This window comes from the organism of the source record quoted next, unplaced genomic scaffold, assembly GCF_019419815.1.
Source record: "Pyrus x bretschneideri cultivar Hongxiangsu unplaced genomic scaffold, Pyrus_bretschneideri_v1 Contig28, whole genome shotgun sequence".
Classification (NCBI taxonomy): Eukaryota; Viridiplantae; Streptophyta; class Magnoliopsida; order Rosales; family Rosaceae; genus Pyrus; species Pyrus x bretschneideri.
Window position 1 is genome coordinate 2,886,858 of NW_025999590.1, and position 27,764 is coordinate 2,914,621.

General features: G+C 34.8%; 3 protein-coding genes across 3 annotated transcripts; all 3 read right to left on the bottom strand.

Moving 5' to 3' along the window:
• Positions 1 to 4,398: 4,398 nt before the first annotated feature.
• Positions 4,399 to 5,586, bottom strand: LOC103955470 (dof zinc finger protein DOF1.6-like). The gene has a single exon (XM_009367372.3). It carries the CDS (start codon positions 5,505 to 5,507, stop codon positions 4,746 to 4,748), a length of 762 nt encoding a protein of 253 aa, XP_009365647.2. The 5' UTR covers positions 5,508 to 5,586; the 3' UTR covers positions 4,399 to 4,745.
• Positions 5,587 to 13,425: 7,839 nt separating this feature from the next.
• On the bottom strand, positions 13,426 to 16,690 carry LOC103955469 (ent-kaurene oxidase, chloroplastic-like). Its single transcript, XM_009367369.3, has 8 exons — positions 16,382 to 16,690; positions 16,119 to 16,279; positions 15,168 to 15,329; positions 14,906 to 15,046; positions 14,535 to 14,792; positions 14,288 to 14,449; positions 13,998 to 14,192; positions 13,426 to 13,904 (listed from the first exon to the last, which is right to left on the bottom strand). The coding sequence occupies exons 1-8, from the start codon at positions 16,533 to 16,535 to the stop codon at positions 13,593 to 13,595; spliced, it is 1,545 nt and encodes a 514-aa protein (XP_009365644.2). The 5' UTR covers positions 16,536 to 16,690; the 3' UTR covers positions 13,426 to 13,592.
• A 2,715-nt stretch (positions 16,691 to 19,405) lies between these two features.
• On the bottom strand, positions 19,406 to 27,363 carry LOC108865311 (ent-kaurene oxidase, chloroplastic). The gene is given in 9 exon segments (XM_018649491.2): positions 19,406 to 19,934; positions 20,019 to 20,213; positions 20,308 to 20,469; positions 20,549 to 20,806; positions 20,919 to 21,059; positions 21,155 to 21,316; positions 26,782 to 26,942; positions 27,046 to 27,145; positions 27,147 to 27,363. Coding segments are annotated over 9 exon segments (1,635 nt in total). The 5' UTR covers positions 27,288 to 27,363; the 3' UTR covers positions 19,406 to 19,619.
• Between the last annotated feature and the right edge of the window lie 401 nt (positions 27,364 to 27,764).

The following is a 27,764-nucleotide window of genomic DNA, read 5'->3' on the forward strand; positions in this document are numbered from 1 at the left end:
TCCCATCACTATAATTTGGATGGACCCATTCTTAATGCTTTTGGATCTTTATAAGTTGGCCCCATTTTCATTGCATGCTTCGAGGGCAGTATAAGTTGTGCATTGGACCCAGTCTCATTGCATGTTTTTGGGTCTGACCCAGTCTAATATGCTTATCACGAGTTTTTATCACAAATAATCATTTATGTTTTAGAGACTTATAAATTTGATTCTTTAGTTTCAAACTCATAAATTTGGTAAACAAAATTGCACTTGTCGTTTAGTTCCGTTAAAAAAATCTATTAATGTACATATGTGGCATTTGTGTGGAAGGCAAGGCCAATTTTGATAACCAAAGGAATAAATGAAGGACTGAATTGATTAATTGCTAAACATAAAGGACTATTTATGATACCAAAAAAACCAAAAAAAAAAAAAAAAAAAACCCTACCTATCACTAATATTCTTTAACATGATAATACTTACCCTACCGTCTGCCGTGAGAACTACATGGTCATGAGAATAAGTTACATGACGTAAGTACATCATCATGTGATATTCAGTACTCCTGAAAACTAATCATTTAGACCAAAAATTACACATAACTTTATTTTATTAAAATAGAACGTTGCCATATTGATATACATTTACTATATAAGTTACTCTCTGTGGTCATGTGGCCAAACTCACACGCACAAGGTCCCTCTGTATTGGGTCACTCCACCCAAACCCCTACGATGTTATATACAAAGTTCGAAAAAGGGGTTTCCCTCCTACCTAATAAAAAGGAGCAAGGAGCTTTCTTCTAATTCCCTTCACTTATAAAGTTATAAGCTCCTTAAAATTCCATGAATTTTAGCAAAAACCACTTCAAATAACAAAAATAAAAATAACTGAACCCAATTGTTATTGTAACCTACTGTATTTGCATGGTTGCACCCGACATTAATAGTTAACAGATGAGGAATTCTTTTTTGGGTTAGTTACGCATACACCTTTTGAGGTTTTTTGTGTTTTCAGAAAATCCCCTTAAATTTTCAGCAAATCACAAACACCCCTTACGGTTTAAAATCATTTCACAAATCCCCTTCTATGAAGAAAGTTGTGAAAATACAAAGAAACTCTTACGGAGTTAAAATAGTGTTTGTCTACAAACTTTGATTAGACCTATCTTTTGAAAAACCTAATGATATTTGACAATAGTAAAATACCAGTAGGATCTTTGGCAATATGGAAGGCTATGGTGGCTAACCAAGATGATGCAAATCACCTTCTGCCTGCGAACAGAAACGATGAAAATATTTATACCAAAGCTCAGTAACAACTGTGAGCAAAGATTTGCCAATGGACCAGGAAAAGATTGTAACTATCTTCACCGCGATTGACTTCTCAGGCAACAATTTTTTACGGACAAATACATGTCGATATCGGAGAATTCAGATCATTATATATCCTCAACTTCTCCAACAAATGATTTCATAGGTGAAACCCCATCATCATCGAGTAAATTTCGAAATCTCGAGTCTTTCGAATTTCGATCTCTCACTGAACAACATGAGAGGTTCCACCTGAAATTTCAGAACTCCATTTCCTTGCATTCTCGAACCTCTCAAGCAATCACTTGGTTCGCAAGATCCCAATCGGCACTCAGTTTCAACATCTCCAAAAACTTCCTTGGGGAGAAAAATACCCGGTGGAAAAACTTGTTAATTGGGGTGTTTGCAATGATTTTAAAATCAGGGGGTGTTTGTGATATGTTAAAAACCTGAGCGGGTTTTGTGAAAACACAAAAAACTTCAGGGGTGTATGTGTAATCAACCCATTTTTTCTATAGTTTGAGTTTTCATATTACATAGTTTTTTTTATTGTTAAAGGAGATCAGCTAGTGACTTCACCACTGCAATCCACCCTTTCGAAGGTTGGGAAGATTCACAAGAGGTATTTCAACTTCCTCCTAGCCACCATCGTATGATTCACTATCGTCATGAATCAAACACATGACATGTCTTGTGAAATACGAGCCTGAAATTCGTCCCAGCCACTAGGGCACCCCGTAGGGATTTAATTAATTATGCAGTTTAGGTTGGTAATGTGGAATGGGATATGCAATGATAATGGATAGTGGGAGGAAAATGAGGCCCTGTTTGGCAGATCGGATAAAGGATCGGATAGGATTAGTTATACGAACCCGGGTGTTTGGCGTTCACTCGTACTAAATAAGCACCGGATTAATTTAACCGGTCGGATAGGATAATACGGTATACACCCGCTTAATAAAACCAACCAAAACGTCCGGATTATTTAGTCGGGGAAGAAGAATATGGGAGAGAAAGGGAGGGAGTTTGGGGGGTGTGGCGGAGAGAGCTGGGGAACAATTATTTGAGATTCTTCTATCGTCGGGGAAGAAGAAGGGAGAGAGAGGGAGGGTGTTTGGGGGGTGCCGAGAGACCTGGGAACAAAAAAATGATTTCATTTTTTAAATTTTTTTTTTTTTAAAGTTTGATGTCTCCTATCTAGTATAATATCAAACACAGTATAAATAATACGATCACTAGTCCGATACTGCACCAAACACCCGACTAATTTAGTCAGTACTATCCGGTGGCTATTTATCCTATCCGACAGAAATAGTCAGTACAGTCCGAGCTGCCAAACGAGGCCTGAGGGTGTTGCTTAATACATTGAATCGAGTTAATAATTTAGTCGATTGCAGTTCTTAATAAAAGAGAGGAAATGCGGGTGTGGTGGGGGATGGGGATGACAAATATCCCAACTAGAATGATGACTCCACCTGATCACAGACCTATATATGTATTTATATGATAATAATCATATGTTTAATTCGGATTTCAACTAGCAGAGACCAATTATAGAGTAACCTTAAATTTAATTAATTAATTAAACTATCTGGTGTCGGCATGCATGCATGGATTGTGGTTTAGTGCATCATACAAGGCAAGCTGGCACTCTCCGTGATTAATGCGATGAATTAGACATTTTTGCTCAACCCTAGCGTGAGGGTGATGCAAAACATGATTATTCCAGTCCAGTAGAATTGCGGTAGAATTTCAAGTTAGATATGTTTTCTAGTCTTGGATTCAAAGCACGAAGTTGACAAAACCACAAATGGTTCTCTAGTTGAAAGTTTTGAAAAAATTTGTGTCATTTGACCGTCGTCAGAAATTGCTGAAATGCCTTTAGCCTTTTCAAACTCAACAAATAATTAGTTCTCCTTTTCGAAATGTGGGATACCTCATACTTCAGCACAAACAAAAATTAATGATATTTGTATAATCATCATGTATGCATTGCCAACAACATAAACCTGCAAGCGGGATTGGAATTTGAATATACATATCGGACAAATATAACACTTTCTAAGATTCAAAAAGCCTACGAGTTGGATTTGATTTGATTTGATTTCGAGTTAAACCTCCCGTCAAAAACAATTTGGTATTAAATTGAGCTTATTCTCACACATACAAGTAGAAATAAATACTTCTAAACTATAATATTAGTGGAATATTTTACATATTTATACTTATGCCCTAGAGTACATACCTTCAACTGCCAGTTTTCAAAATATGTGAATTAGTAACACTAAAGTATTTCAGCCCTAGAAAAACGGGATGCATTGGATTCACCTTCAGTTCAACCAAAAAGCACAAATCAAGTAAATTTCAAGGGGAAACAACATTTCTTTCATTTTCATGCATGCAATTAAATAACTTTAACCCCAAAAACTGCCCGGATTCTAATTTCAAATGAAGCCCAAACAAGTTTTTGAAAACTTCAAGCTCATATTGGTCATAGGTTGAAAATGGATATGGCACTCTCAAGAGATCTAATCTCTTGTTGTTCTTCTAAAGCGATTAGCTGTTAACTAATTATTGGTTGTAGGTTCAAACCCTATCTCGTGGATTTGATTCAAAGTGGTCCCTGGTAGGTGGGGCAATGTTGCTCAAAATTCTCACATTTCCAGCATCATTACAAACTTATTCTCGCTATTTAATTCCAAAGTTGAACAGTACAGATAAATCTTTGAAGTAAAAAACCTTAAACTACACTGAGGTGGGTTGATTGTCTGAATTCTCTTCTGATCAACCCCATTAATTTAACTTGTAGTTGTCCATTTCTTACCGTCTACTAAATTGTCAGTTCATGTCTGGTTTCTTGGTTTCCTTTAATTAATATTAAACTATGATTAATTTCCTTCCAACAAAGTTGACAATGTGGGACTCGATTATTCATCATGCCCCATTTACAGTTTTGCAGACAGATTTAGGATCCAAGAAAAAAAAAAATGATCTCACAAACGAAAACGTGAGAAACATAACCAAAATATCGATCATATATCAACAACACAGCGATCAACGACCAGCGAGCGAGTATTGAAACATATTGCTAGTCAGCTGGAAATCTCAAATTAACCAAGAAGATGAAATTGCATGGAAAGTAAATGCAGTTTTACCGAAAAAGCAGTCGTCTTTGTCCTTTTTTTTGCAGTGTTTCTGTCCAAAGACGGAACATTTACAGACCCAAGAAAAACTAAACCCTAAACCAGAAAACATAGAGCCACCGAAAGCAACAAACTTTTGTAACCTATAGCGATATATCTGTACTACAAACCCACCATAGAATCCGACCCGGAAAACAAATCGAGATGATCAGAAAGTCTAACCAAAAACCCAGAAAAGATAAAAAAGTAAAGGAAATTTAATCCTTTTTCTTTTTCTTCCGGGATGTGGGTTAAAATAGTAATTTTGTTACTTGGAAATCTCAAGCTCCGGCCAGGTAAAGCAATCCCCGTTGTCCTCAGCAATCCTTCCATCACCACCAGTCATAATCTGCCACGTGTTGCACCCGACAGAACCCCCAGAAACGGCTCCATTGTTGTTGTGGTTAATATTTGCAAAGTCACCTTCCTCGGGAAAAGCGAGCACGCCTCTGCCGCCGCCGTAGCCAAAAGTACCAACTTCGTCTAACCCTTGCCCGAGTCCCAACCCGTACCCGAATCCATACCCAAACCCGCCAAGCGCCAAGAACCCAGGTGCAGGTGGGCCCTGAGCACTCAACAGAGAAGTGAAGCCGCCGTTCCCGACAGCGCTCTCGTTCAAGTCCATCAGTTTTTCGTGATCCAACGCCGTCTCTGGCTTCGGTTCCACCGGCACGGAAATGGCTTTTGTGGGCGCGACGGAGCTGACCTCCTGTGTCAGTGAAGACGAGGAGGGCGAGCCCGAGGAGGAAGAGCAGGACGGGCGAGAACGCTTGGTGTTCTTGCGGGAGCCCCCGCCGACGGGGACATTTCGGAGGGTGCCACCGTGGGTCCAGTAGCGGCGGCAGGACTTGCAGAAGTGGCGTGGCTGGGCGAGGTTGTAATTGTTGTAGTAGCAGAACTTGGTGTTGTCGGAATCGCAACGGGGGCAGTGAAGTGGCTCTGTCTGCTGCGGCGGCGGGTGACCCAGACTGTGCTGGACTCTCATCGTCGTCGACGGTCGCATTTGCGCGTCGGCGGAGTCAAACGGCATCGTCAGTGTTGTCTTTTTGGAATAAGGCAATGGATATTATTTGAGCAAGGCTAAGAGAGTGGGGAGAAAGTCTTCGAAGAAGTGAGAGGGTTTTATCGAGAGTGAGGAAGGTGGCGCGAGTGACACGTGGGCTGAACTACCAGCTCCTAATTAATTTTATTTAGTAATTTAAGTGGATTTAACTTTACTGTGCAGTTTATTTTTCGTGTCCTATTTCAAAAAAATTGCTCATTTGTAACCAACATCACAAATCCGATCAAACTCTTTATAAAAAACAACAATAAAACTGCATACGAAAAATCAATTTCCAAACATAACAAAGTTAAAGAGCTTTTTGGCTTGATAGCCAATTTTACTATGGAGATAATATTTATTGCAGTTGTAGGGGGTAGTGACGTGGTCAGGTGTGATGGGATTGAGGATGGTGCTGGTGATACTGATGGGGCGGTGATAATATTTTCGGTGGTGTGTCTTGGGAGGGAAGCTGGCGTATCAGGTAGGGTTGGCGTCTCCGCTCAACCTTGTTTCATGTCACCAACTTAGTTCAGTCGGAAATGAATCGAACCGAGTTCTTCCCCGATCACAACACATATTTTTAAAAGTTTGGCAATATCTCCCATCTATATCTCATTGAGATTCTCCGTTGGGGACGTCATTCCTTGAAACGATAAAAAAAGTTTTAGAAATTTTTTTCATCTTCTATTCACTCTGTTTGCAGTTTAAAACATGAGGAGTTGTGCAAGAAGCGAATTGCAATGATTGTTTTTTAGGTTCAAACTTTCTTAATCAAAAATTTAAAACAAAAACTCAAGAACTTTCAGTATTCCTTTGTTTTCTTCAACCTGTAACTATATATTAACTTGTATGGTACTATTTTTTAAGGAAAGTGTTATTAGTACTTCAAAAATCTCGTTCTACATCCCTCACAAATGTGTTTTTCTTTTCTAATATAGAAAGTTTGGAGTATAGAATGAGATTTTTGGAGTGCTAATAATAATTTTCTTTTTTTTATTAGATTAACATTACCCTTCATAATCCATAATTTTATATTTAAATTAGAGTAGTGATAAGTAGACTAAATTTATAAATTAATTGACGTATTACTAATAAAAATGAATTCCTTTAGCATTTCCTTAAATTAAAACTTGAATCGAGTAAATAATCAATTCGTGATTATAAACATAAAGCTAAGTTTTCGTATTGTAAACTAAAATAATAAATCATATTATAAACAGATTCCAAATTGAAGAAATATAAATACAAATAAGATTCTCAAGGCGTGCTAAAATTGGCTTAATGTTTAAATTAATTTAAAAATAATATTTGACTACTCAAAACATGAGTAGACGCTCTTATGCAAAAAAGTTTTGTTTTCAATTTATAGAATTTTGTGTTTATAATTAAGAACTTTTACATTATAAAGCGCTTTATAAAGGTCATATATGCGGGAAAAAAATCAATTATAACTAAGCTTATTTAGTCATCAAACTGTATTGGAACAGATGGACAAAGATAGTAAAAGTATTACAAACTGTCCATCTGCTTGCTACAGTTTGATTGACCTACAGACCTTATTTTTAATTCATTTTTTGCAAAGATTTTATCATTTAAACGGTTCCGATTATAAACAAAAAATTCGAGTCTGACAAGAAAAAATTTGGGTAATAATTACTACTCACCTTGAGTTGCCAAACATTATTCGTATTTAAACCAATATAAATTGTGGTAAAACATTCAAATCAATGTAGCTACATTAATGTTGTTTCAATACGGGCCGTTCAATTAAAAGGCTGTGTTGTTTTATATACAAGAAAAATGCTAAGAAATTTTTTTTAAAGTAAGACTCTTTTATGCATTTTTTGTCACCTAATATTATTAGCATAATTTTATAATAATGAAATAAAAATTGTTTTTAAAACATGAGGTTATAAATAAAATAAAAAGGGATTTGAAAGAATCTCTTATCATTTCTCTGTACACAAAACTAATTAAGTGGTAACTAAAGGAAATGGATTTGAGGGTTGAGGCCATGGATTGGTGTAGTTTGGATAATTTAAATAGGTCATAAGTAGAAAAAGAGGGAAAGGAACATGTAGTCCGGCGTTAATTAACCGTCGAATAGGGGAGAGAATAAAATAGGAGGAAGAAGAGGACCAACAATATGATGGGTGTCGGGCAGCGTGGGATGCAATAATTGGTTCTGCCTGCCCTTCTTCTTCCTCCATCCTCTCCTCGGGTCTCGTGTGCGCATCCTGTCTCTCTCACTAGTCTCCGGTGCCACGGTTTTTTGACTCACGACTTACAACTTGAACCATCATACATCGTACTCGTACATGATCTCTCTTTTTGCAGTTCATGCATATAAACATAGAGGGTTCTTTTTCAATTAGATGAGATCAGCGTTTATTTAGTTGAGGTTCCTTAGACCACACTAAACTCTTGGCTATTTGCCAAATTTCCCCACTTATTCACTCCTCTCACCCCCTCCAAACCCAACCCAATCACGTGCTCAACTTGCCCCACTCGGGTTGAGTTTTTGAGGGCCCGACAGGATGGGACCTATTGGGCTTTTTGGACCGTTGATTGATCCACTAGTTCAGATTCAAATTTTTTTTTAAATGTAATTTTAAAATACATTAAATCTAACGACTGAGATCAAATATAATAAAATCTAACGGTAAAAAATATATATAATGGCCCAAATTTAAATACAACGGCTAAAATAATTTAACTCAAAATTCACCAAAAAATTCTATAATGAATGCTCATTAAGACGACTCATTGCAAAATTTTCTCGTGTTTTAGTCGAATATATGCTTCTCGTTTTATATCTATCATCATGTAACGTGTAAATTAAGGTAGGAGTATTAGGTTTAATAATTTTTTGCACGAACCTTTATCAAATTACCCGTTAATAATCCGTTAAGATGACGGATTTAACACGATACAACTCGTCAAAATAATAATTATGATACAAAAACGATACAAACACAACAAAAATGATCCGTTTGCCAGGACAAACGATTACCCACTTCAACAAACTATATATATAATTATATAATATTATATAGTGTGAAAAGTAAAAAATGGATGCAGAGATAACACTCTTTATAAAAATAAGGATTAGTTGTGGGGCCTACATTAAATCAAATTTAATGATCCAATCCGTCTATTTTTTAAGTTGTATATCTTAGATAATTCTTGCAAAATATTAGCTAAATCGAAAATATTTAAAGAATCTAAACAAGTTTAAAGAAATTGAAGAGCACGTTGTTCTAAGAAAAACATTAAAATATTATCATAATAATTAAATAAGCAAATAATTTCAAATTAAATTAAATTTTATAAGAATAATTTATGAATCGAAACTTATAAAATAAATAATTTAAATCGATAAAGTCGATGTAAAATGAATCTCATGATTAATTCTCACTTTTTGAATAAATTTTTAGCATAGTAGCAATGGATATATTGATGCTCTTTCTCTGTTTTCTCATCTGCTCGGTCGCTCCTTGAATATCGTGTGTACCTTGTCTCTCGGCACTAAAGCGTAGTTTCTAGTGGCAAGGGTCTAGTCTACCCTCAAGGGATGTACTTCCATATCACTCAACTCACCCCCAGCTTTCAGTCTTAGCTTCATCTCTGCCGTACTGGCTTACGGGTGCTCATACAGAAACTAAGCTAGCACGAAAGCGGCTCCAGCAGCTGGCTAAGCCAAGCTATAAAGAGAGGAAGTCATTGTCTGTCTGCGTCAAAACTGCAGGGGCTCTTCTGCGACACCGTCTCCTGACTCTCCTCACCTCTCTCTGTCGCTGTCAATCTCGTATATAGTGTGGTTTTGTTAGGTTTCAGCCCCATTTTCCCAGTCGGTGCTTTTGACGACTTCTCGACGGTGACTACCTACAGTCCCCTCTGCACTACTAAACCCTAACGCTAACCCTAATACTAGTACTACAGGGAGAAAAACTTGTAAGCGTAACTTGATTGTATGTTTATATGTGATTATATCACTACGTGAAAAATGAGATAAGCACGAGAGCGGAAAATGCAACGTCGCACCAAAGTCTCTAGCTCCAACACATGGATGATTTAAGTAGTGTTGTTTAATCGGGAAGACATTTGATTGATTGTCTGAAAATGACAACTCTCATCCTAAAATGAACGGGACGGTTTAAGTGAGACTAAATACAAAGGCATCCCAAAACATTTGCGATAAGTGTGGTGTTGTTTACACACTCTCACATACATCTTTTTTATTTGTATTTTTTGGATCTTTTAATTCATTTAATTCAACGATTGAAAATTACGAATAATGTGTAAAAGTAAAAATAAATATATGAATAACATCATTCTTTCGACAAGTACACGTATAATTAGTCTTTTGTTTGTTTTAACTATTTGCTATGTACTGATAAGGTACTAATTATTGGGATTTAGATCCTCTTCGGTTCCCTCATTGAGAATTTCAGGGATCAATGCATAGTAACAGTTCATCAAAGATCTTGCAATCATAATTTTTTTATTTTATATTTTTTACGTAAAATGAGGTTGCTTTATTTTTAAAAATATAAAAAGCATTCAATTATGGCAATATGATATTTGATTAATGGTTACTATGCATTGATTTCCGGGATCCCTAGTGAGGGGATCCGGAGAGGATCTAAATCCTAATTATTGTGGTTATCTGTTGATTCAATGACTATAAACAGAGAATCCTTTTAAAAGTTATAATAGTTTTAGCCGTTGAATCCAATTTCAAGAACTCGAATTAAGTGATTTGATAGATTTGATGGAAGAAATCCGAAGAAGATCTATTTCCTCATTATCCGCCCATGGTATTAGCAATCACTGCTTAAATATAAAAAACACATGCCTTAATTGTCCAATTAATTAGTAATTAGCCCTAATCCCAACTTCGGCCACGAGTCCATGACATCCATCAGCAGCCTCTCTTGTCGTACAGGTCAACTTTCTCGCTCAAAGGAAGTAGGCTGTAGGCCACAAGAAAACTTCCGCATGCATAAATGTTAGCCGTGCTAAATAACGAAGCAGTCCAAAACGAATTAGAACGATCGAGAAGTGCCAAATCTAGGGATGATAATTTAATCCGTTAAATTCAATTCTCGCAAGTAATTAAACCGAATGGTTCAATTTTAGATATAAAATTTTGGATATTTTATAATTATAGATAACCGTCAAATAAATTTTTTGATTTCGAATTTGGTTATGATTATTGGAATATCTACTTCAAATCCATACTTGAAACTGAATCATTTCATCTATAAATAAAAAAATATAAATATTTATTCTATGAAAAGGGCTTGTTAATATTAAATTAATTATTTACTTTTATATCATTAATAGTAGGAATTATATGCTTATAATTTTTAAGAGTGTAAATGTTTTCTTAGTAATATAAAATTTTAATATTACTTATTAGATGTAATGTATCAATTGTATTAATAATAGCAATTTATTTAATATCTTTTTTTTTAATATTCTTCATTTAGTTAATAATATAAATAAATATATAAATATTGAAATCAGGAAAGCCGTTCTTTGACCAAAAATCCATCACCCGGGGGCTTCTGTTATGGGGAAAATCCATTCGAGATTCTACGGGTTTGGGTTCCCAAAAATAAATGGATTTAGGTATGGAGATGACACATACAAACTCAATCCGCACCGTTACAAAGTATCCTAGTTTATTTCTTGCTTGCAGGGAAGGAATTAAGTGCTGGAATATCTAATTACTTGCATGTTTTAAACATGCATTTACCTTCGAACAGAATACTAATTAAATTTTCTCTCTTTTTTTTTTTATTTTTTTATTTTTTTATGTACTGAAAGTGATTGCTGGTTTATTAGTTGCACAGTCGGTTGTTTATTCATCTGATTCATGCTATGAACTAATTTATTCTCGAACTTTATTTCGTAGCGTCTAACCCATCTGTCACATTGATGAGGTAGAAGAAATTAAGATGAAATTAGCCACAGATGGAGGATGGACGGTTTGACTAATTGAGCATTTTAGTTGTCCCTTTTGGGTTCACATAGAACCGACCATTAGGCCACTGTCAGAACTTCTAAGAACATCTGCAAATGATATGTCAATTTTAAAATATCAAATTTAAATTTGATGGCTGACTTGGCAATTTAATATATTGTTAATATTTTCCTTTCACTTAGTATGTCAAAATTTATTGCTTCATTTATATTTTTTTTTAAAACAAAAATAATAAAGTTGGGTTGTTATTGGTTTAAAAATTATAAAATAATACTTAAATATGCTAACATTTAAGGTAAAGCAAGTGGAATGCCTTTGGAAATAGCAAAAATAAAATTTGAAAGCAACTTTAAATTTAAAATTTATTTGTTCATATCAGTTTAGCCTTTTTTTCCATATCATCTTTGACATATCGGTTGGAGTAAACGGTACGTCAATAGTTACCAATATATGTCTATGTGGCATTTTTGACATCCTTTTTGGAAATGATCTAATTCTACATGGTAATTGAAACAACAGTGGTGGAAAATAATAATATTTATTTTAGTGCAAGTTCAATCTTCACTAATCTTTCTTTTCTTAATATTTACCAATTTAATTCACTAATACTATTGTGTGTCGATAAAAAATCTTTATGGCAACAACACACAGGCACTCCCATTAATTAAGGTGACAAAGGGAATAATTACCCTAAATGCTTATTGCACAAGACGATGAGACAAAAGAGAAGAGATCCTCTCCGCATTTTTTTATCAAGATCATTGGATTAAGTGATCCGGACTTTTTAAATTTCATCTAACGGTCTACCTGTTTTGATCCTTTAAAAACTATAATAATGTTTTACTATTAGATAAAATTTAAACTATTAGATAAAATTTAAAAGGTCCGGATCACTTGCTTCGTTAACTTTAGTGGAAAAATTCTGAGAGGATCTCTTCTCGAGACAAAAACTATCTGGTTATGCCACTTAGGATTTATTTTACACTAATTTATTCCACTTGTGTTTTGTTGTTGAGGAAATTTCCAATTTCCCTGCTTATCTTAGCTGAAATTTCACTAGTTCATTGCAATCGTGATTACGGTACGGCCTACCTGAGGCTTAAATAATGTTGTTATCACAAATTAATTGGTGTGACACAAGTGTGTATGCATCAACATTGAAGTTTTTGTTCTTTCATTTGGTTTTTTTATGTATATCTGACATAAGTGACATCCAAAAATGAAGAAATCTACCACAAAATCCAAATAATAATCTTAACCAATTAAATTATAAACTTTTTTGGGTGATACTTGGTTGTCTTTAATACTCAACCCAATTGTTTAATTGGTACTCTCCTAATCAATACTAGTATTTAGAACTCTCTAATTGCCATTAGCAAGTAGCAAAATTTAAGCCATTCTTGTAAAAATAAATGTATTTGGTTCTTCAATTTTCGTTTAGCGGTTGGGCTAAATATGTATGACAGAAAAACCTAGGATCCAAATGATGTCAAGTTTGTAGGTTGGTTTTTTTATTTCTATAACATAAAAAACGAAATATATAAAAAAAGTATTGCCAAACCTATATACTTCTTAGCCAAAAGAGAAACAACAAAGGGCTTATATGACTGAAATGATCAATCAAAATGTCATTGATATATGATTAATATGTAGTTAATATTTGTTCGATCATTTTAGCAATTTAAATTTGATTTTTAAATCAATTTAGCCAAAAACCCAACAACAAAAAGGGATACCAGGTTTGTGTAACCTAACTCTACTCTTGTTGTGCCGGTGCGGAACCGACAAAAGAAATAAGGAAAGTATGGCCAGATGCTAGTCTCTACAAAGCCTTATTAGGCATCGATTATCAACATCATACGCTCTACTGAAAACAAATTTCGCAATACCATAGTAAAAGTAAAGTAAATATGATTCAACGATGTTTGATGTCATTCAAAAAAATATAAAAAAAAAAAAAAGAAAAAAAAAAAGAAGAGGTTCAAAACTTATTCAACTATGATATTACATGTTTCTTCAGGTCGATAAAATCCTAAAATCATCTCAAATTGGTTTCAGGCCTAATTTTCTAAGCTTTACTAATTTCTTGGTTTGAGGATTGCATGCATTGGATGGAGTTTGTGAGTGGTGAGCCCAACAGTGTCCACATTTTCTTCCTCTCCATCTCTCAGCTTCCACTCAAACTCCTGCACCAACCTTCCGATTGTGGTGCACGCTATCAGCATTGCCTGAAGTGAACCGGCACACACCCTCTTTCCGGTTCCAAATGCCATGGTCTTGTACAAATCCATCGGATCATATTTTGGATCCAAAAACCTCTCTGGCTTCCATTCTTCGGGGCTTTCCCATTGGTTCTTGTCCATGTTGCACCCGTATATGTTAATGGCAATCTGCTTGTACAATAGCACAACTTCGTAAAAGATCGGTATCAATGTTGTGAAAAAAATGAAAAAAATAAACGAATAGGAACATTTATCAAGTACCTCTGTTCCCACAGGAACATAGTAACCGCCTAATTCGGTATCTTCATGCACATATCTTAGAGGAACTATAGGAGCTGGACTGTGCTTCCTTAAAGTTTCATGGAAAACAGCACCCAGGTATGGCATCTGGGACAAATGTTCCTCGGTAATCTTGTTGGTTCCACAAACATTTTGAACTTCTTCAAAGAGACGATCCTGTTACATTACGAGGCAAAGGTAACCAATATTAGTTACCAAGAAAAAGAAACAAGTTGCACATACAAAATGTGAAAATCAGCAACTGAAATAACCTGTCGCTTCTGATCTTTTGCAAGTTCATACATAGCCCACTCCGTTGTTACCAATGTAGTATCTGCTGTCTCGATAATCGTCTCCCAAATCAACATGGATATTTGCTCAGGTGTAAGCGTTTTTGCTTCAGAAAGCAAGTAGTCGATATAACAATCCAATTCCTGTTTCATACTACAGTTAAGTTTCAGATACAACTACTAAGAAGTTCCCAAAAAAGATAATGCATTTGAAAGCAAGAAAGAGCACCTCTCCTGAAGCAATTCGCTTCTTCTGCTCCTCGATCAGGGCATTCATTACTGCTTTCCTGCGGCTACAGAATCTCTGAATTTTATTTTCAAAGGTCTTATTAGGAACCCAACTCAGGTACGGGAAGAAGTCTCTCCAATCAACCTCGATTGCACCCTCCATTATGTCAAGCACTAGAACCTTAAAGATCTCATCTCTTGATAATGTAGTACCAAGCTCCTCCACATAAATGGAGTCTTCTATGTTCTTACCTATAGCCTGCATCCAGTACGTTAGTTTACACTATATTCTCAATTTCGCAATTGTAACGTCAAGTACAAGGAACAAGCGTTACAAAATACTTAATACTAACAAAATAAGGCAACACTCACTTGCTTCAAAGAAATTCCAAAGAGTTCCGACTCAAATATCTTTCTGAAATTTATAGCTTCTTGAGGAGAGTTCTTTACATGAGCATGCAATCGGCTAGCAACATTTTCCCTCATGGTATCTCTGTGGTTTCCGTGTCGCTTCTGATTGTCATTAATGGAGTTATAACAAGATCATAAAAATGGAGTTAAAACAAGATCTACCATAAGATGGCAAAAGAAACAGTATGCGCATTAAGTGAGAACAAGAACCGTAACAACAAACCTGAGCATTCACTCCAAGAACATTTGTGAGTATGTGTCGTTTTATCATCTTATGAAAATCGTCGTAGTCACTTATTGCAACCATACATTTATCAAAAGTGAGAAGCTTTAGTGCCTTTGATAGCTTTTTCGTGGACATGGACGAATATCTGGTCACCATGGCCTGAAACAACCATTACAGCAGAAAGTGGTTACCAATTATTCATGCATAGGATAAAACCTTCCCTGTAATACATGCAAGTTCATCAGAACATATTGAATTATTAATAAATAGAACTTTCGTTGTTATAACCCTTTGATCATTGCAACAGGCGTCGATGAAAAGACTAAACCCATATGTCGGGAATCAGTAGAAAACTCAATCGAATGGATCTTTCATGGCTTTACGAAAAAACACAGTATCTTAATTGTTAATTCTAAACTTAAGCTATAGAGTCTTAATTCTCCATGAGATTACGAATGACACATTGAGACACAGAATTCAGCTTCCGTTTCAGGAGGGTTAAATCACGTATTAACCAATGATAGAGGGTTGAGTTTATTAACAAGTGTTAATCAAAGATAGAGGCCGCACACAAAATGGGTGCAGAAAATTAGAACTCTCAAATATGTGATATGGTACTTACTGATCTTTTTATTTTCTTTTGTTTTTTTCAAAAACGTTGTTCTATAGGACGTGATTTCCGCATCCATTTTTTTCTCCACTCACCCCCCCCCCCTTATTTTCGGCTTTTGAAATGACTTAATCAAGAGAGACACAAATAAATAGGGTGCACATAGGGAGAAGAGAGGGTGCGCGAAAATCGTTTCTCTATTTTATTCTAAGTTTCTCTAATTGAGAGGAAGGAGGATTCGAACTTGCGTGAAGGTGCGGCCGCGGTTCTAGCCAACTGGTCTAACTCACGTCTGCCTTTTTTTACGGTGACAAGTGAACAGTGAGAAAGAAATCTACCTCTTTGGCAATATCAGTTGAATTGAGAACAACCATGGTGGAAGCACCAGTCCTGATAGAATAGATTGGTCCGTACTCCTCAGCCCACTTAGTAAACGTCTTGTACGGCTTCTTCTCCTTCAGCTGCAGCAAGTTCCCCACCACAGGCAGCCCCGGCACAGCTGCGAAATTCCCAATTTAACCACCATCCATTTCTTCAAAACTCATATATCCCCAACAAATAAACACAAAAATAAATAAAAGTGGGAATTAGAATTAAGTACCTGGAACTGAAGGGAGTTCGGGAAAATCTGTTTTTTTTGTGTGGACCAAATCTTTGGCAGATAACAGGAAAAGCAGAGACGGAGCAGCAATGGCAGCAGGGACTGCGAAGGGCATTGCTTGGAAACCTTGGAGAATCTGGGTCATGGGTTCCATTGATTCTCTGAGAAAGTTGAGAGGAAAGGTGCTGGATTGGTTGTGAAAGTCGCATTTACCCAGCAGAACAGCAGCATATATAATATATTGCCGGTACGATGACAAATTGCGGTGGGATTAAATACAAGTGGGAAATTCGTCGTCTTTCTCAGTAAGCTGAGGAAAGGAATATGCCCACTACAGTTTGTCGAAATAATAAGCCAATCAGGTACTGTTATAAAAATAATTAAAACACATATTCATATGTAATTAATTTGAATTTGTGATATCAGCTCAATGACATCTCTTGTATAAATTTGTCTACACGTCATGCCTCTAAGCTCTAAGCATATCAACGAGAATGCTATTGTCCTGAGTCGATTACACACCATTGTAAAAAAATTAGAATACACGATAGTACGTAAATAGCTTAAATTATTAACAAAATAACATCTTAGTTATATGATTTTCCTTCATATTATGTTGTGGTTCAGGAGCCAAGTACGCACTACTATGAGAAAATTAATGTGATTCATTTAATATATGTCACAATGATATTTAACATTGTAAACAAATTTCTCTCTACTTCATGGATCTACTTAATCATATCAACGAAAACGTTAATAGTTAAAACACATTGGTAAAATTATTGATTTTAGATATTATCACAACTTTGTCGTTTCGATTAAATTTCTTAATTGAATCTTATTGCGCAGCATTAATTTGGATTCTTGTACTTGAGAAGTTGAAGCAGGGCTATGCCGTTTTGGAAGTTTGTTCCCCAAATGAAGCAGTCGTTTGTCAGGCGTTAAGACAAAAAGGGGGGGGATTGAGATGTCATGTGCGAGTCGAAAGGGTTCCAGATTCCATTCATAAGTTGGCCTCGAATTGGAAATATGATAATAAAGATACCTGGAGTATATAAGTGGCCATGACCACTGCCCCGTTTCTGTCCATTATTTCATAAAGAATCGTTTAATTTAGGGTTGATGACGAAAAAACTATCCAATTTTTTTTTGGAATAATTATAAATTTGTCTCAATATTTTAAAACATTTCAAACAACTATTTAATGTTTTGACATTAGATATTAAGAAAACTAATGAAAATGATTTGAAAACTTTTAGTTTAACGATAATCACAAAATAAAAGGTAAAGTGAATAATATCAAGATTGACTTTTTAGTGTAAATATTTGGTTTTCAATAAAATGAACAGTACTGCTGTCTTTTCGTTAAAACTCTTTTAGATATTTGGTAGGTCATCAAGGATTTTACCAACATTAAATAATGACGTTACTAACATGAAATAATGAGGTGGACAAGTACTAAAGTTGGTTTTCACTAATTGACGTCTTTGGAGTTCTAATCTCCCAAATTGACCCATTTAGCCAAGGTAAACCATTAATTTGCTTAGCTAAATTACGTCAATTTGGAGATTCAAATCTCCATAGAAGACTTGAGAGTTAAAATACGCTTAATATTTGTCCATGTCATTACTGAACGCTAGTGAACTTAATAGATGTTCATTTCCAAAATTTTAGATAGTTATTTGGAATGTTTTAAAATGTTAGGACCAGTTTGAAATCACCCTGAAGAGTTGGGTAGTTATCTGGACTTAACTCTTTAATTTATTTTTAAGTGATATATTAATTTGATCAAATTTACAGATGTAGAGGCAGAAATTGTTACAGATATTGAGAACGTAAGTTGTGTGTGATTTACTATTTCGGTGTTCCGATAAGAATGAACGACATAATTGATGTATCCTACCGCTTCCATTAATAAAAAAAATTTGTAAATAGAATAGTAACATTACGTAACTATGCTGGTGTTTCATGAAAACCGTTTGGAATTTGAAGATTAGTCGTATTCGTGAAACGCATTGATAAAAGTTGACAATATTTAAGATTGTGGAGAACATAATACAAAAAAATAAGCACAATAATAGGAAGACTGTATAATGATAATCAATTAAGAAAAAAGGTAGAATAACAAACTTGCTTACAGAAAAAACAATTTGAGTGGAATCTCTCTAAACAAATGTTTTTAGGGGCATTTAGATTTGGGTCAAAAAAAATCAATATGGTTTTAGGTTAAATTCAGTATTATTTTTTAGGGAGTTTTAATGAAAAGCCCACGGTACTATTCACTTTAACGAAAAATCATATTTTTACACTAAAAAGTCAATCATGGTACTATTTACTTTACCCTTTATTTTGTCCTTATTATTAAAACTCAAAGTTTTCAAGCTTTTTTCATTAGTTTTCCTTATTTTTTTATTTAATTATATTTTTTTATATATTTTTCTTTTAAATATTGGAGATAAATTAAAAAAAATTAATTTGAATAAATCTACTTAATATCTTATAACAAATAACTAATTTGCTAACACAAATCCATTTGCTGAACATACGACCCTAACTCAAGTAACAAAAATATTACTGCATATTATACCTATAAGAGAAATATGAAACATAACTAAAAGATACAAAAAAACATAATACACCTACAGGAAAAAGACATTAATATGTGATACAAGCTGATTATGAAAAAGAACTTGTCATTAGGTAGATAAATACAATTAACTTGTAAGATGAAGGTAGATTATAAAAAATAAAATTAAAATCTATAAATAGGGTTTAGAGCAGGAAGAAGAACAAGAAATAACAAAAAATTAATAATTAAAGAGATAATTAGGATGGAATTTAATTTGTATATTAAATCTTTGCGGAACCGCTTGTGGAATCGGAACTCTATTCTTGTTCTGCTGGTGCTGAACCCACAAAAAGAAACAAAGTATGGCCCGACGCGAGTCTCTAAACAACCTTTTTAGGCATGTATTCGGAGTTGGTAAGGAAATGTGGCATCATAAACCCTATCTGCGGCCACACTTTGTTATGGACAACATACGCTCTACTAAATTGATTTAGCAGTATTGTAGTACAAATAAAAGTTAAAGTAAATAAGATCCTGACCATGTTTGATGTCATTCAACAAAAAATAAAGGGACGCTCAAAACTTATTCAACTGCGACATTACACGTTTCTTCAGGTAGATAAAATCCTAAAACCATCTCAAATTAGTTTCAGGCTTTATTTTTAAGCTTTACCAATTTCTTGGTTTGAGGATTGCATGCATTGGATAGAGTTTGCGAGTGGTGAGCCCAACAGTGGCCACATTTTCTTCCTCTCCATGTCTCAGCTTCCATTCAAACTCCTGCACCAACCTTCCAATGGAGGTGCACGCTATCAGCATTGCCTGAAGTGAACCGGCACACACCCTCTTTCCGGCTCCAAATGCCATGGTCTTGTACAAATCCATCGGGTCGTGTTTTGGTTCCAAAAACCTCTCTGGCTTCCATTCTTCCGGGCTTTCCCATCGGTTCTTGTCCATGTTGCACCCGTATATGTTAATGGCAATCTGCGTGTACAATAGCATAAAAGATCGATAACAATGTTGTGAAAAAAATGAAAAATATATCTAATGGAAACATTTATCAAGTACCTCTGTTCCGGCAGGAACATAGTAACCGCCTAATTGGGTATCTTCGTGCACATATCTAGGAGGAACTATAGGAACTGGACTGTACTTCCTTAAAGTTTCATGGAAAACAGCACCCAGGTACGGCATCTGGGACAAATGTTCCTCAGTAACCTTGTTGGTTCCACAAACATTTTGAATTTCTTCAAAGAGACGATCCTGTTATATTACGAGGCAAAGTAGACCCATATTAGTTACCAAGAAAAAAAAATGGCGCACATACAAAATTTAAAAAATCAGCAACAAAAATAACCTGTTGTTTCTGATCTTTTGCAAGTTCATACATAGCCCATTCCGTTGTTACCACTGTAGTATCCGCTGTCTCGATAATCGTTTCCCAAATCAACATGGCTATTTGCTCAGGTGTAAGCGTTTTTGCTTCAGAAAGCAAGTAGTCGGTATAACAATTCAATTCCTGTTTCAAACTCCATTCAAGTTACATGTACAACTACTAAGAAGTTCCCAAAAAAGATAATAAAGCAAGAAAAGAGCACCTCTCCTGAAGCAATTCGCTTCTTCTGCTCGTCGATCAAGACATTCATTACTGCTATCCTGCGGCGAGAGAGTCTCTTCATGTTATTTTCTATGGTCTTAATAGGAACCCATCTCAGGTACGGGAAGAAGTCTCTCCAATCAACCTCGATTGCACCTTCCATCATGTCATTCACTAGAACCTTAAAGATATCGTCTCTTGATAATGTAGTACCAAGCTCCTCCACATTAATGGAGTCTTCTATATCCTTACCTATAGCCTGCATCCATTATGTTAGTTTATACAATATTCTCAACTTCGCAATTGAAACGTCAAGTACAAGGAAGAAGCGTTACAGAATACTCGTACTAACAAAATAAAGCAACACTCACTTGCTTCAAAGCAATTCCAAAGAGTTCGGACTCGAATATCTCTCTGAAATTTATAGCTTCTTGAGGAGAGTTGTTTACATGAGCATGCAATCGGCTAGCAACATTTTCCCTCATGGTATCTCTCTGGCTTCGGTGTCGCTTCTGAATATTACTAATGGAGTTATAACAAATCTACCATATCATTGGATAAGAAATAGTATGCGCATAAAGTGAGAACAAGAACCGTAACAACGAACCTGAGCATTTGCTCCAAGAACATTCGTGAGTACGTATCGTTTTACCATGTTGTGAAAATCGTTGTAGTCACTTGTTGCAACCATACATTTATCGAAAGTGAGAATCTTTAGTGCCTTTGATAGCTTTCTCGTTGACATGGATGAATATCTGGTCACCATGGCCTAAAACAACCATTAGAGCAGAAGTGGTTACCAATTATTCAAAGGGAGTTTTAACGAATCCTTCATACGAGAATACACACACACACACACACACACACACACAAACATTCATGTATTGGATAAAACCTTCCCCGTAATACATACAAATTCATTAGAACATATTGAATTAGTAAGAAACAGAACTTTCATTGTTATAACCCTTTGATCATTGCAATAGGCGTTGAGGACACGCCTATTGCTCATCAACTCTATAATGATGTCCATGGAAAAGATAAACCCATAAGTCGGAAATCAGTTGAAATCTCAATCGAATGGATCTTTCAAGCCTTCAAGAAAAAACACAGTATCTTAGGGCCTGTTTGGTATTCTATTAAAAAAAAAAATTAACATTTGATCAAAACATTTTTTGAGAAAATGTCTTAAGAACAATTTTCTTAAAGACTCAAAAATTTGTTTTGTATTAGATTCAAAATTTATTTTAAATCTTAACAATTTACAAAAAATAAAGAAAGACATCATTGTCCATAGATAGATTCAAAGAGGAGAGTGCATCGAAGGAGAGAGAAAAAGGAGAAAGGAGGAGGAAGAGGAGAGAGAGCATCAAGGGAGAAATAGGAGATAAAAAGACCATCAGGAGAGAAAGAGAGTGAAAGCATCAGGAGAGAGGGCCGGTGGAAAGAAAGAAGAGTAGGATTTTCATTTTTTCTATTCTTCTCCCCTTCACTCTTCTTTTTCCATACTTTTTATTTTGTCTTTATTTCTCTATAAAAAAAATTAATATAAAATGTTGATGTGGCTTAATTTTAATTTTTTAAATAGGAGTGGATGAAAGAGAAGGAAAAAACTGAGGAAAGAGAATCATAATCCAAAAGAGGAGGGAGAGAATTTGTAGAGAGAATTGGAGGAGACAGTGGCTCAGTGGAGAATTGGAGATAGAAATTATTGGAGGAAAGAGAAAGTAAAAGTTTTTAGTTTAAAAACTCTTAAGGGAAAATTTTATTTGAATCTATATTTTGTATCTCAACACCCAGCTTACTTTTTATATCCACACTGTATTTGATTTATCCATCATTATCTACTTACACCCAACATTATTTTCGAAATTGCCCTTACGTATCAAAACTCAACTCAATCAAATTTCTTTTTACACCTAACTTAATCTACTTAAAAATAAAAAATAAAACGCTAACCAATTCATCATCTCCATTGAGCAAATCCCCTTCTCTCTCTTTAGAAAATCCTTCCATCTCCCATGGTTGTCAATCTACTCCTCCGTAGTCATCCAAACCTTTTGCTCTTCCTTTTCTTCATCATTTGACATCTCTAAATTTCTAGAGCACTAATTAGCTTAATAATTGGTATGAGCTTTTGATTAGAGTGTTTAATGAGTTTGGTATGTTTCAATTAAATAAGAATCTTCTAGCCTCTATATTCTCATCTGTGGTAAAAAAATGGGTACGTCCATGATAACTTTTGGTAGATCAATGAATATTTTTAACCGTGGATATTTATTAGTTACAAAAGTTGCGGACAACAATTCACATTACATTGAATTGTGGCTAAAAAGTGTATCACCTTTGCACGTTTTATAGGCAAACTCATAGCTAAGCAGTTTTTATTGTGGAGCAAAACTTCGAGAATTGATCTAACCTGGATGTGTAATTAAGTTTATGCATTTGAATGATTAAACTGATAAATATTTCGTCCATATATGGATTTACTATCGTAGTATCCTTTAGCCTTTATATGCCACAAAAGTTGCGGACAAAAATTCACAATACATAGAACTGTGGTTAAAAAGTATATCGCCTTTGCACGTTTTATAGGTGAACTCATAGATAAGCAGTTTTATTGTTGACCAAAACTTCGGGAATGATCTAACTTGAATGTATAATTGAGCTTATGCATTTTAATGATTAAATTCATAAATATATCGACCACATATGAATTTAATATCGTATTGTCATTTAGCCTCTATGTTGGTATCTGTGGCAAAAAAATGGGTACCTCCATGAGAAAATTTTGTAGATCAATGAATATTTTCAATCTGGATATTTATTAGATACCAGAAATTATAAGTCTATTTGCGAAAGTCTAAGTCAATGCCACGTACAATATTTGTTAAGACATATTTAGGAAACTGTTATTAGCACTTCAAAAATCTTATTCTACACTACGCACAAGTGTATTTTTCTTTCTCGTTATAGAAAGTTGGGAGTCCCAAATGAGATTTTTGCAGTACTAATAACAATTTTCTATATTTATATAAATTTTATTTTAGTTTGGAAGTCGACTTCCTTTTGTTTTTTCTTTCTTTATCAAGTTGGGAGTATCACTGACTGTGACCTTGTGCAACTAGTTATTGATTTGTTTTGAATAATCAACATTATTTCTTACAATGTCTTGGGCGTATGAATAACAGAAAGAAAACGGTCATGATACAAGCTAATAGTAGTAATACTAATTATTAAACAACTTGTGCATGATGTTTGCTTATAACCAAGTGGCATGAAGGAAAAAATGTGTATGTTTCATGCATGACTTGGAATAGTATTAGTCATCGTGAGATTTTGCATCAATTTGTTTTTGTTTTTAATATGTATATATTAAGTTCCATTTTAATGGGATTGCTCACCACCCCTAAGTTGTGATAATGCCTTTATTTATTGTTGTTATGTGAGTTTAATTAAATTTTGAGATTGTGTTTATCCACTACGTACATTTTGATTTTTCTTTCTTTTTTTTTTTTTTTGGAGTCAAGCGATAGCATTAGTAAGTTAGATGTTAGATTAGGTACCGACAGAATTCGAACCTACGCCTTCATGCAAGAGCACAACACTTTTTTACCACTGTGGTAAAGGGCAACTTGCCAACAAGTTGATTGGCATGTGTGACTTTACTAATACTATTCCAAGTCATGCAAGAAACGTACACATTTGTTCCTTCATGCCACTTGGTTATAAGCAAACATCATGCACAAGTTGTTTACTAATTAGTATTACTCTTATTCAGCTTGTATCATGACTGTTTTCTTTTTGTTGTTCATACGCCCAAGACATTGTAAGAAAACATGTTGATTATTCACAATGAATCAACAAATAGTTGCACATGATCACAGTCAATGATACTCCCAACTTGATAAAGAAAGAAAAAGAAAGGAAGTCGACTTCCAAACTAAAATAAAATGTATGTAAATATAGAAAATTGTTATTAGCACTCTAAAAATCTTATTTGGCACTCCAAATTTTCTATAACTAGAAAGAAAAATACATTTGTGCAAAGTGTAGAATGAGATTTTTGGAGTGTTAATAACAGTTCCTTAAATATATCTTAACAAATATTGTATATGGCATTGACTTAGACTTTCATGAATAGACTTATAATTTTTGTTATCTAATACATATTCAGATTGAAAATATTCATCGATCTACAAAATTTTTTCATGGAGGTACCCATTTTTTTGCCACATATACCAATATAGAGGTTAAAAGACACTATGATATTAAATTCATATGCGGTCAAGATATTTATGAATTTAATCATTAAAATGCATAAGCTCAATTATACATTCAAGTTAGATCAATTCCCGAAGTTTTGGTCAACAACAAAAATTGTTTACCTATGAGTTCACCTATAAAATGTGCAAATATGATCTACATTTTTACCACAATTCTATGTATTGAGAATTTTTGTTTGCAACTTTTGTGGCATATAGAGGCTAAAAGATACTACGATATTAAATCCATATGTGGTTGAAATATATATATCAGTTTAATCATTAAAATGCATAAACTCAATTACACATCCAGTTTAGATCAATTCCCAAAGTTTTGCTCCACAATAAAAATTGCTTAGTTATGAGTTCACCTTTAAAACGTCCAAAGGCAATATACTTTTTAGCCACAGTTCAATGTAGTGTGAATTGTTGTCCGCAACTTTTGTATTTAATAAATATCCACGATTTCGATTAAAAAAAAATATCCACGGTTAAAAATATTCATTGATCTACCAAAAGTTATCATGGACGTACCCATTTTTTACCACAGATAGGAATACAGAGTCTAGAAGATTCTCATTTAATTGAAACATGCCAAACTCATTAAACATTCTAACCAAAAGCTCATTTAAATGAAAAGAAAAAGGAATCAATATGTAAAAATTGAACCAATCGATTGAACACATACGAATTGTTAAGCTAATTAGTGCTCTACAAATTTAGAGATGTCAAATGATGAAGAAAAGGAAGAGCAAGAGGTTTGGATGACTACGAAGGAGCAGATGGGGGTGCAGAATGAAAACCATGGCAAATGGAAGGATTTTTTAAAGAGAGAGAAGGGGCTTTGCTCCATGGAGATGATGGACTAGTTAGGGTTTTATTTGTTATTTTTAAGTAGAATGAGTTGGGTATAAAAAAAAAGTTTGATTGAGTTGAGTTTTGATAAGTAAGGGCAGTAAGGGCAGTTTTGGAAATAACGTTGGGTGTAAAGAGATAGTGATAGATAAATCAATACAATGTGGGTATAAAAAGTAAGCTGGGTGTTGAGATACAAAATATGGGTTCAAATAAAAATTCTCAACTCTAAAACCTTACTTTTGGTGTTTTGAAGAAATAAGTCAATTTTTTAGTTAGTTTTGAATCTAGTTTTTAAAAATAATTTTACCAAACAATTTTTCAAGGTTTAAACTTCAAAAGTGTTAAAGAACCCAAAAAAAAAAAAAAAAGAAAAAAAAAAAAAAAAGAGGTGATTTTAAAGATGAATTTAAGTAGAGTACCAAATAAACCCTTAATTTTTAATGCTAAACTTCAGCTACAGAGTCGATTGGCAATGATTAATTACTTGTCTACCCAAGTCAACTGGTGCAAAGGTCTTACTCAACCGAATTAACCTCACTCAGAAGTTTCAGTGATGGATAAATATTGAATTTCACTTGGTAGAAACAAACTTCCGTAGTTCTATTAAGGTTAATTTATTTATCCATCAAATAAAAAAGTACCCTTCGAATATGTGACATGGTACTTAGTGATTTGTTTCATTTTCTTTTGGTTCATAAAGATGATGTTCTATGTCTTATGGGAAGGGATACAAATAAATAGAGTGTGCATAATGAGAAAAGAGGCATGCATAAATTATTTCTTTAATTTATTCCAAATTCTCTAACTGAGAGGAAGGAGGACTCCAACTTGGGTGAAGGTGAAGCTGGCTCCCTAGCCAACTGGTCTAATTGTCGTATGTCGTTTTTCACAGATTTGGATCATTTCTTGAGCAAAGGAGACGGAGCCTCCTAATTCAAATACACGAGCAGTTGGATTTTCATCCAACGGCTACAATTCTTATAATTTTTATTGTTTATAGTTGTTGGATCAAAATTCAACGCCCTGCATGTTTGGGTCAGGAAGATCCGTCTCCCTCAGGAGAGGATCCAAATCCGTTTATCACAGTGATTAGTGAGAAAGAGAAACCTACCTCTTTGGCAACATCAGCTGTATTGAGAACAACCATGGTGGTAGCACCAGTTCTGATAGAATAGATTGGTCCGTACTCCTCAGCCCACCTAGTAAACGTCTTGTACGGCTTCTTCTCCTTCAGCTGCAGCAAGTTCCCCACCACAGGCCATCCTGGCACAACTGCAAAATTCCCAAAGTTCCGACCACCCAGTTCATCAAAACTCATAAATCTCCAACAAATAAACACAAACATAAATAAAAGTGGGAAATTAGTAATAGGTACCTGGAACAGAAGGGAGTTTGGAGAAAGTGTTTTTCTTGGGGAATATCAAAGCTTTGACGGAAAACAGGAAGAGCAGAGACAGAGCAGCGATGGCAGCAGGGAATGCAAAGGGCATTGCTTGGAAATCTTGGAGAATCTGGTTCATGGGTGCCATTGATTTTCTGAGAAAGCAATAGGAAAGGTGCTGGGTCTGCTGCTGGGTTGGTTGTGAAAGTTTCATTCACCCAGCAGAACAGCAGCATATATATACCGATACGGTCGAGGCGGGATTCGATTGGAACGAATGGAAAATTGCGGTGGGGTTAAAAAGGAAGTTCAAAAAAAAGAGTGAGGGTGGCAGAATGAGCATTATTAGGACTGAGCTGGCTACGGAAGATGGAAATTCGTCGTCTTTCTAAGTAAGCTGAGGAAAGGAATATGCCATTAAAGTATGCGTACACAAATGTTAAGCCAATTACGCAGTGTTAAGTAATTAAAATATAAGCTCGATGACATCTTCGTTATGCCTCTAAACTCTAAGCATACCAATGAGAATACTATTGTCCTGAGTCGATTAGACGCCACTGTGAAAAACTATAATGCATGATAGTATGTGATTAGTGGGAGCAAAAAATAATACAAATTTTATAGCTGACACGTGAAATTTTACCATCAAATGACAAAAATGCCCTCATTAAATTGGTGTCGTCCACATTCATTCCATGCGCAGTTTAACACTC

Bases quoted from the DNA above. Each gene is read 5' to 3' on its own strand.
- LOC103955469 (XM_009367369.3), bottom strand. From the start codon at position 16,535: ATGGAACCCATGACCCAGATTCTCCAAGGTTTCCAAGCAATGCCCTTC. The intron at 15,047-15,167 runs GTTTGTTGTTAC...AATGACAATCAG, and splicing joins TTCTTGGAGTGAATGCTCAG to AAGCGACACGGAAACCACAG. The intron at 13,905-13,997 runs GTACTTGATAAA...TTGTACAAGCAG, and splicing joins ATGTTCCTGTGGGAACAGAG to ATTGCCATTAACATATACGG.
- LOC103955470 (XM_009367372.3), bottom strand. From the start codon at position 5,507: ATGCCGTTTGACTCCGCCGACGCGCAAATGCGACCGTCGACGACGATG.